Source organism: Condylura cristata, unplaced genomic scaffold, assembly GCF_000260355.1.
Source record: "Condylura cristata isolate star-nosed mole 26May11 unplaced genomic scaffold, ConCri1.0 scaffold00004, whole genome shotgun sequence".
Lineage (NCBI taxonomy): Eukaryota > Metazoa > Chordata > Mammalia > Eulipotyphla > Talpidae > Condylura > Condylura cristata.
In genome coordinates this window covers 14458702-14468935 of record NW_004567105.1, presented here as the reverse complement: position 1 = coordinate 14468935, position 10234 = coordinate 14458702, and the positions used below count along the sequence as shown (strand labels likewise).

Genomic DNA, 10234 nt, shown 5'->3' with positions numbered 1-10234 from the left:
AATATATATATATATATATATATATATATATATATATATATATTATTTAGAAATAGAACGCAATATATATATATATATCTTCTGCAGAGGACTCCTGCTGCCGACTATTTATATATTTTAAACCCAGAAATGAGCAATTTAAAATTTCTGAATCACCCCTTCTGAGGTACCAAACTCCCAAGATTTCTGCTTTTGAATTCCAATCACACTTTTTAAAAACACCTGTATGAAACACTGTCCTCTCTTTCAAAAAGCCTTGCTCTCTTCAAGATTGGAAAACTTTTGAAGCTAGGACCTGTATCTCATTCAGTTTTTAGTCTTCTATAGTCTTTGGAGTAATAAATTCCTATCCAGTGATTAGCTATTGAGTTAAAAACCTAGACTTATTAAGTATCACTGTCCACACTCTTCCTAGTGTTTTGTGGGAACTCACTTAGAAGATACTTGGCAAGTATTTATAGATTGTGAAACAGTGCAAACCTTCTCACCTTGGGGATCTCACAGTTTGTGGTTTCTTTACCCATGTACTCACAAAATGCAAGACACGACTTAATCTCAGGGTTTGAGAAACAACAACAGGCTTTATTCACAAAGGGGAAATTGGGATAAGGGAAGAATCTTTAAGGACACAATTGACAGCTGCCCTACCCCAATAGTGACACAGTACCCAGTAGTCCTAACCAGAAGCTGCTAGGGCAGCTTGAACCCAAGCCACGCTGATGCGAGGTGGACCAGCATCCAGCTAATTGTAGTTGCTGCGGTTGCCACAGGTGGCGCTGCTGAGGCCGCCTGCAGTAGAGTTTCTCCTGAAGCTTCTTTCAAGCCGAATCAAACCTCAACTGACTCAACCTTCCCAGGCAGCCTCTCTCAAAATGACTGAAGCCTTCCCATACTGAACCAAACCCCTCCTCTCCAGCTGGCCCCGAGTCTCTTCAGACAAACCTCTCTCTCGGAGAGCTTCACCAACAATCTGAAGCCTTTCCTAAGTCTCAGTTTATGTACCGGCTTCAGAGTGGCCTTCTTTTTAACCTGATTGAGCCATTTTCCAAAGCAGCTGTTTCCAAGACTTAATAGGCGCTGGTGCAAGCTGGAACCTAATGCAATTGGCATCCATGGTAACTTGGACATGTTTGAGCTGTTTTCAAAACCAGCTTGGGGTTCAAAATAAAAACACTGGTAGTGCATCCAGTCTGCCCTGCACTATCTCATACAAGAGCTGGGTGAGTTCGCTCTGCTGTATCAGAATGACACTGGCCAAGTTCAACCCTGACCAACGTGTCTCCAAAACTTTCACGGTTTTCTCTCTCCCCCCCCCTAAAAAAACGCAAACATGGGTATGCCAGGGTTGGCCATGAAACCTGGTGGCTGTGGTTTAGCCCAGGCTGATGTGCCCTGCTGGGGACAGCTGCTTGACTTCCTTCTGAAGCAATGTATGTTGAATGTCTGCTCTGCAAAAGTATCGTGCTAGTAATAAATGAAACAAAGGTAAACCATGGCCCTTGCTCCTAAGGAGGTGAAAACAAGAGACAGCACAGATACCCAAGACAATATGGCATGCACCTGCCTCTGGTCATTTCCTAATGAGTGTGGCGAGCGTTGTTCTAGGAGTTTGAAAGAAGGGAAAAATGGTATTGGTCGTTAAGTTTCACTAAGATGGAGACTGAAAAGTGAAGAGAAGGCTGAGCTGGAACAAGGAGGAAGGGACATTTCGTGGCAGACACCCATGTAAAAGACAGGAGGTGAGAAAGTATCGTCTCCTTTAGGGGTGGGCCAGTTCATGGAGACTGGATGGGGAGGTTTCCTGTAGGAGGGTTGTAGAGGATAAAGTGAGAAGTCCAGATGGCCGTGATGGGGACCTGCCGGGGGCTCCATCTTGGACCCCAAACTGTGTGAGACACAGTGTGGAAGTTGAGCAGTGAGGGAAATGAGGAGACCAGAGACAGAATCGGGTAACCGTATCACTCTGCTCTGTCATGAAGCGGCAAGAAGCCTGGACCGGCTGAGGTGACTGTGAATGCCTTGTCCGGAGGCTGAAAGAGGCTCTATAGCACAGACTGTGCACTGCAGCTTTGATGAAATGAGTTATTTTGATTAGACATTAAGCGTTGGTAACTATTTTTGTCCTGGAGCAGCTTAAAGCCAGTGAAGAATTGTGGACTCCACCAATTCTGTGGCCTTAGGTGGGGCAGGGAAAGTAATCATAGAATTTGATAGCAGAGGGACAGAGTGAGAGACACAGGATCCTACTGTCATGGTGCTGAAAGACCAGATTTCCATGGGCCCAGGAAAAGGGCAGCCTTATTGAGGCATGAATGGCAGTCTGTGTGACGGGCTTTGTGTGACCTTTCAGAGGAAAGTGGGTAGGAAAAGAGAAAAGCTCTAGTGAGGAAACTGTAAACCCTGATGTTTTCTGGCAAGGGGACAGCGACGGATCATGCTGTTAAGCTTCTATAGTACCCTGTGTCTTTCAGAGGAAGCTTTCAACCTCTTTACGATCAACTGACCTGGCTTCACTTTACAATGGCTAACATCTTAAAAGATTTATTATTGTCAAATATCCTGTGTTTGGGGGAAGGGTGCCACTCAGTTTTTGTGGGAGTGAAGAGCTGATTTATGAGTTGTCTTTTCTTCCATCTGGATTGTTTGTGTTCACAAGGTTGGGCGTTTCTGAAAATGTGTGTCCGTTATGATCTCTATCGCTTTTCCAAGTGGTCAGGTGAATCTGCTAAGCTGAAGCCAGAGTCGCCTTCGCCCTTTCAGGTCATGGCCCATGTACAGCAATCTTAACAGTCAAGACCAGAGTATTCTAACCTCCCACAGCTGTGGGGAAGTGTTTTCTTTTGGGGTAAAGTCATCTAGAAGGCTGACAGACTCCCTGTGCTCCCACCCCACGCACCTTTTGGCTGTCCCGTGACAATAGGGGCAGATTAGAACCCAAGGTGCTTTAGGCAAGAACCAAGCTGTTTTCTCCACTGAAACTATTCTCTGATCTGTCATGTTTAATTTTCATATTATTGTCACATCCCTTTTCCTCTAATTTTTATTTCTTTAAAATTTTTATACTTTTAGGTTCCTAAGGCAATGTTTAAAGGAAAGTATAAGAAGGGTAGACTGGTTGAGAATAAATTAAATTTTTTGTCTTCCATTCCTATCCCTTTTTCCCTCACTCCCCAAATTCCTGCCACACAGGATGTTCTGTTGCACATCAGCACCCCTAGACTGCTCCTCACTGTTGTCCCCTCCCCAAATCTTTTTTTGAAGGTGATTGCCTCAAGAAGTCCTCCTTTATTGATCTTGGGGATCATGGACCCGGGACTTGGAAAGAATGGAGTCACAGACTTGAGTGAGGGGCTGAGGCCCAGGCTTCAGTGTCAATCTTTATTTCCCAGGGTCTTATACATTATCAAATTAAGACATACACTATAGAAGTAAGGATCAAAGTAATACATTGTAAGGTTTTTCGAGGAGCATTAACCACCTCTGCCCACACTAGGAAGGAAATTCCTTGGGTCCAGATGATGGGTGTAGGGAGAAACAAAAGAGCTTGCTGAAGGTTCATGTCAGGAGACTCGCTGAGATCATGTAACCTCAAGGCCCATTTTTAGATCCTGTTTATGTGAGAGTACTCAGCGTTCTGGTCATCATGACCTCGTCATTTTCCACAGGTGTACCTGGATGCGACTGTCTTGTTTCTCCACACTCCTTGACTACAACCTTGGAAAGAGCACATTGTCATAACCATCAACCCTTTTTACAATGTCTAGATGTTTGGGTGTCACATCTCTTAGCAAAGTCTACATCCTGATGGAAGGGAAAGTCCCAGAGGGCTTGATGCATCAGAGCTGCCCACCAGCAAATGGAATGAATGAATTGGAACAGGATCTTCTCTCCCTGTAGTTTCCTGATTTAACTTTCTGCTGAATTGTAATCACAAAACCAATATATTGTTAACCAATTAACTAATGATAAGTCCATGTCTTCACAGTGTCTATTCATGACTGATAAAGCAATGATATACAGTGATATATATGTAGACTTAGTCTCCTGACTTCCTTGATTTTCCCCAGGGTGTGAGAGAACATCTGGGATTTTTTTTTTTAGCTCACCATGAGTACAAAAAGATGAGTTCTATTAGTTTTCAAAAATGTTTTTCACACCTGTCATATTTTATGTGTTTGCCTCTAATTGAACCACACTTGTTTAATGCCCATTTCTTGAATAGTCCTGCCTTTTCCGAGCACCTTGGTCCATCCGTGATACACAGAAATCAACTTTCATACAAACACAGGCATTTCCATCACCTGCATTTACTAAACATCCTTCATGACATGTTACCAACACTAAGCGGACATTTTAGATCTCGGCATGTCACTGGTTTTTCTCTGAAACTTTTGTTTCTTAAGTCAAACATACTGATTTATTTGAAATCTCATCACCTCCCCCCTCCCTTTCTCCTTTAAAGATAGAAATACTTGTAGATTTAAGATTCTTCTCTGAAGCCTTCTATGAGATGTCCCAGATTTTTCATGGAAAAAACATGCCTTCCTCGACACCTGCTGGCTCTAAAACTACTGGGAAGATGAAGGTATTTCTCCTGAGTTTATTCAGTCATTTCTTTGTTTTTGAAGTCTGTCTCTCTGCAATTTAGACTGCGCTTTCATAAAATTGTCTCGGACACTTGGGAGCATTAGCATAGAGATTTAAAATCACTGGACTGGATAAAGCCAGCTGGGGACCAAGGTAGGCAGAGGAAGGTAGAATCCAGGTAGGATCCGAGAAGACTGTGAGAGAAGAGAAGCCAGTTAGAATATTCAGTGACCACTGTTTTCACCAAAACAGGCAAACCAACAGCCTGAAACTAATTTCTACATGTAAATTCCAAACTTTGCTTTTATCAGCTAGTATTTGTAAGACCAAAGTGTAGGTAAATTTTCTCCCAGTAGATTATGTCTTCAAATTTTGTGTCCTCAAAGTTAATTTGCAGCTTTCCAGCTTCAATTGGGAATTTCAAAAGTGTAATTAAATGTGGAAATGCATTCAGGGTTTATAATTAAAATAGGTGCCAATGTGAGGCGGAAGGCTAGTTCTTTAACGAAAGGATTAATGACTTAATCAGTCATAAAAGAAGTAAATGAAAAAATCTTGCAGATCTCTACTGGTCTTTTCACAAGCTTAAAGAAATTCTATATTTTGGAGAGGGAGGGGGTTTGGGGGTGGCAACAAAGCAGGGGTGTGGGTGTCTCCCTGCTCTTCCAAACTCTCTTGAAATCCGGTGGCTACAAAATGCCTCCATTAGAGGTGCAGACTCTTGAGGTGGGTTCCACTCCTAGGTGAGTGACTTCCAGGTGACCATAGCATTTGGGCTGGACATCATCATGGGCTTCTACAAATGGGCATCTGTGAACCAAGAGAGTGCACACTTTTCCAAAGGCTAATCCTTAACTGTTAAAGGTGCAGTATTCCTGGCATTTCCATACAGTGGAGGTGGACATGGAGGTCAGGTCATCCCCTGCAGGTTTTTGCAATATATTCTACCTCTTGAGCCAGCAGTTAGGATTCTAGGAATCTATGCAAAGGTTATAACCAGAAATAAAGATCAAATAGTCACCAATGTTATTTAAACTGGGATTGAGTGGTGGGGTGGGAAGTGTTCTCTAGATGTCTTGCTGTGGGAAATGGAATATCCTGCTACAGTCACAGGATAGCATTTAATATACCTATTAGCCTGAGGTTTATGAGTAACCTGATGGTCTGAGAAAATAAGTATGCTCTAATGTTAAATGAAAATGGAATGCAAATCTATGTAACTTTTAAAATCACTGAAAAGAAATTGGTAGCAATTTCTTTGACAACCCGAGGAAGCTGACTTGTATGTGATTTTTGCTTTCTTCAGTATCCTATACTTGCCTTTACTAGGCAGTAAAAATGATGCTCAAAATACTTTTAGGACAACACATTAACAACTCCATTTAAAAAATACTCAATCTTTTTCCGAATGTTAATGCTTTGTGTATTGACAGATATTTCAGTCATTTGACTCAGGAAAACCTCTTACCAGTAAAGAAAATATACAGGTAAGGATAACAATATTATGTAAACATTAGGTATCCGTGTGCATGATTTTTAGTTGATTTCAATCTAATATGTGTCATCTTTGTTTTTGAAAATGTTATGTAGGGTGATCTTCTATTTCTTTTGTAAGATTTATTTATGCATGCAGAACTCAGGTACAAGCCCGAGGCGCAGGAGCAGTGGGAGGATTCACCAGAGACAGGGTGGGGAGCAGGACAGGCAGATTGATAAAGTACACTGCTGAGGGGAGCACCGGGATAGACAGGAGAGGTCTGCTGTGCCATGTGGGTCACCTCCCTGCCCCAGGGATCGAACTCCTGCTATAGTGGCCATGGCCAACTCTAGTGCTGTGCTTTAAACTGTTGCACCACTAGGGAGGGCCCCACTCTTCTGTTTCTGGATAGTGGGGTTTTATCTCAAAATGCTGTAGGGAATGGTAGGGTTGCACCCAAAGTGGTCTGATTTTCAGATTGGGCAAATACCCGTTTGTTCTTAATGTGTTATTTACACAGGTGCATTCAGTTTGTCCATCTAGCTTTGCCAAGTCTCTAACTTGGTGTATCTTGATTACCTAGAAGTTAACTGTTGGCTTGTTGCTAAGACAAGAATTTTGTACCTTTTGTGACAACCACTTTCGATCATATCCTCTCCTCCCTGTTTCAAGACTGGTCCCAGTCCATGGTTTGGAAGGTTTTTATAAGACATTTTCGTAAGTAGCTCCTCTCACTTCCCCAGTACTCTTCAAGAGAGAGGACCACCTCTCTCGTCAAGAATTGAACTACTGGGATGTAGGCACTTGATGACCTACTAAGTTGATGACCTATTTAAATATCTTGATTTAAGCATTTAAAAGAATCTAGGAGTATGGACAGTCTTTCCACTGAAGCTGTTGGAGCAGAAGGGGGGTGATCAGCCACTCGCTGCCCCAGGAGGATGAGGGTCCCCACACTCATGTGCTCACATGGTCCCCACTGTTCACATGGCCAGCGGGCGGTGATGCAGAGGTGGACACACATACTTTTTATTACTTTGTTAAATGCTAGGAAACAATATTCTGTCTCATTAAGCAAGGAATTTATTTTTATGAAATCATTTTGAAAGACATTTCCTCACAATTGTTTTATTTTTGTCTTCCCATGATTTTGATAAGAATATATCCACCTTTCATTAAATGCGATTTATTACTGTTGTACTATTTATTCCACAAACCACTTTTCATTATGCTTCAGATGATTCCTTGTTTTTGCCTTCAACGTTGCTGTAATGTATAAGTTGCCTGAAATGAAAGAACTGATATTGATTACTTCATTTAAGTGTTCCAAGACCTTAGGATGTCAAAGATATTCTTTCTAGTTATAAATGCCAGAGCACCCTAAAAATACTTTAAAAAAAATCAAGTCAATATTGGGTTATATTGTTTGTGTTTTACAAGTAGAGGATCTCCCCCTTCAGGTGTGATGACACCACACCCAAGCACCTACAGTCCACCCCCATCATGCTTTGTGCTCTTTCCACTTTGTTCCTGCCCCTCTCCCCATAGTAAAAATACTTTTTTTTTTTTTTTTTTTAAGATTTGTTCATGCTTACAGAACTGGGTTACAGGCCAGAGCGGTAGTGGGTGAAAGGATTCACCAGAGACAGAGTGGGGAGCAGAAGAGGCAGATCAACTGAAATACACTGCTGAGGGGAGCAGCAGGCGGGTCAGGAGAGGTCTGCCGCGCCATGCGGGTCCGCTCCCTGGTGGGAGATCAAACTCGTGCTGCAGTGGCTGCGGAGAGCTTCATTGTGTGATGCTTTAACCCACTGTGCCACCGGGGCTGTCCTGTAAAAACACTTTTTTGAGGAATGATTTAGGATTTAACAGCAATGTCTGCCTGATTTTTTTTTTTTTAAGCAGAGAGAGACTGACAGTATAATTGAAAACTGATCTCCATTAGCTAATTAATTAAAACAGAACTGTTGGTCTGCTTGAGAATCTTCAGATTATACTTTATATTTCCATGTAGAGGCAGAGAAAGGAGTGTTAAATAGCAGCAGTACTCATTAATCTTCTTTTGATCCTCAAGTGTGTGTGTGTGTAGTTGTCAAGGCTCACTAACTCACTCTATGCTATGGAGAGAAAAGAGATCTCCTCTCTCTCCTCTTCCCTTACCTCTCAGTCACTCTGAACTTTCTTCTCCAGATGGGGAATATCAACCATTTTCCTAGGACAGTAATTCACTACTAGCTGATGCTGGCTGGGTGCTGCTCCATGCCTGGCTCTTGTGCAGGCACTGATTTCCAGCCCTTCTGGAGGTTAAATAAGGATAATGAACAACAGCAACATATCTCCCCACTGCCAGCATCTATCGCCTCAGATGCTCCCAAACACTGAGATTTCTTTTCATTTACATGCAAACAGTTGCTCTCTCTTTTCTTGAAAAGCTAGTCCAAGCAGTTACCATTTTTACCCCAAAGTAGCAAATATTTAATAAAAGTGAGAGATACTGTCTTTGTGTCTTCAAATAAATAGATCAGTCAATTGACAATATAAATTCCCAGCCCTTAAAGGACGTGTGTGTGTGTGTGTGTGTGTGTGTATGCGTGCATGTAGAGGAGAGTAGGAATACAGTTTTGGACATGTTGCGTTTGAGATGTTGTTAGATATCACAGCAGAGGAACTGAGTTTCTGTTTATGGATCTTGAGTTCAAGGAGAGGTTGGAACTAGAGAGAAGCAGTTGGGATGTCATTGACATTTGGATGAGATGAAAACATGAGCATGATGAAGGTCACCTCCGTGAAGGAGTAAGGACAGTGGAAAGGACCAGAGCCCTGGGGCAGGACAGCAAGGAGGGCCAGCAATGAAGACTGAAAAGTGGTCAGCAGGTCAGGGAATCTGTGGCTTAAAAACAAAGAGAGTTTTCCAAAAAGGGAATTAATAATGTCAAAATTTGTTGAGGATGCACGTACCATGATTGACCAAGTCTTTAATATGCTTTTCTCTCTACCCCCACACTTAATATTCCTGAAATTTGCACGCATTGTATATTGAGGGGGTGTGACAAGTTAACTGTATGTAAAATAATGGTGTTTTCCACTGAAAGTAACAGGGCCTCTGAGGACTGAGAGCTGAACATTGGATTAGCCAAGGATAACCCTTCCATAGCCTTATTCTCTGTTTCGATGACACGTCTACTGCCTTGCTTTCGCACCTGTTCCTCTCATCACATGACAGGGCTGAGGCTGATGGGGACAGCAGAGGTTCTGGAGAGCTGCTGGGATGGTCTGTCTGTCCCTGTCTGTCCCTCATGTCCATCAGCGGCTTCCTTCACACAACACCCACTGATGTATGTGAATGGGGTGCAGAAGTGAATCCTAGATACAAAGTTTTGGCTAATTTGCTTTCCACATTTTTTCATTTATTTAGGCACTCGATGAATTAATGACTAAAGGCAACCCTCTGACTCTGGTGGCAGTTAGTCAACAGCATCTCTTAAATAAGTTTTCTTTCGTTAAAGCATACTTTTTAATAAGAGTGGCATCAACAATTAATTGTGTCCCAGAAAATACGATAAAAACATGCTATGGATCCAGTTCAGAGCGGAACAAAGGAAACTTCCCAAACTTGAAAGGTAATGTTCAGCTTTATTTTTTGTTTGTTTCTTCTTCTCCTCCTTTTCCTAACAACTCCCCAAACAAGCACACTAGTGCATCTTCTTGCACATTTCTCTCAGAGCTCACTTAATACTACACACATGTGCTATATCTGGCACACGCATATCCACAGCCATCCACATATGCCTGTACTCATACCCATTTACATGTTTATATTTATATACATAATAAGATTGGTGATTTGGTAACAAATAGTATATTTGACTTGCTGTGTGTGTGTGTCTTGCATTTCTTGCATAAAAACTTCACTATAGCTACCCAAAGCCAACTTCTTCCCTCTGGTTCACTCCACTGGCTGTGCACTTCTGTGCCTTGTATACGCCAGGGTAATGGCTAATCCTACTGCCATTAATTCACTTTGTTTCCAAGGAACAGTGCTCAAATGCTATGTGTTCCTATCCTATAGTGTAAGAGGTTCTTTCTTTCTTTCTTTCTTTCTTTCTTTCTTTCTTTCTTTCTTTCTTTCTTTCTTTCTTTCTTTCTTTCTTTCTTTCTTTCTTTCTTTCT

General features: G+C 42.0%; 1 protein-coding gene across 1 annotated transcript in view; it reads left to right on the top strand.

Annotated features, from left to right (window-relative positions):
- CFAP54 (cilia and flagella associated 54) overlaps window positions 1-10234 on the top strand; it is a 197438-nt gene that overhangs the window by 127981 nt on the left and 59223 nt on the right. Inside the window, exons 46-48 of the mRNA XM_012735136.1 lie at window positions 4463-4585; window positions 6021-6074; window positions 9480-9684. Of these exons, the coding sequence (XP_012590590.1) occupies window positions 4463-4585; window positions 6021-6074; window positions 9480-9684 (382 nt within the window). The remainder of the gene's footprint in view (window positions 1-4462; window positions 4586-6020; window positions 6075-9479; window positions 9685-10234) is intronic.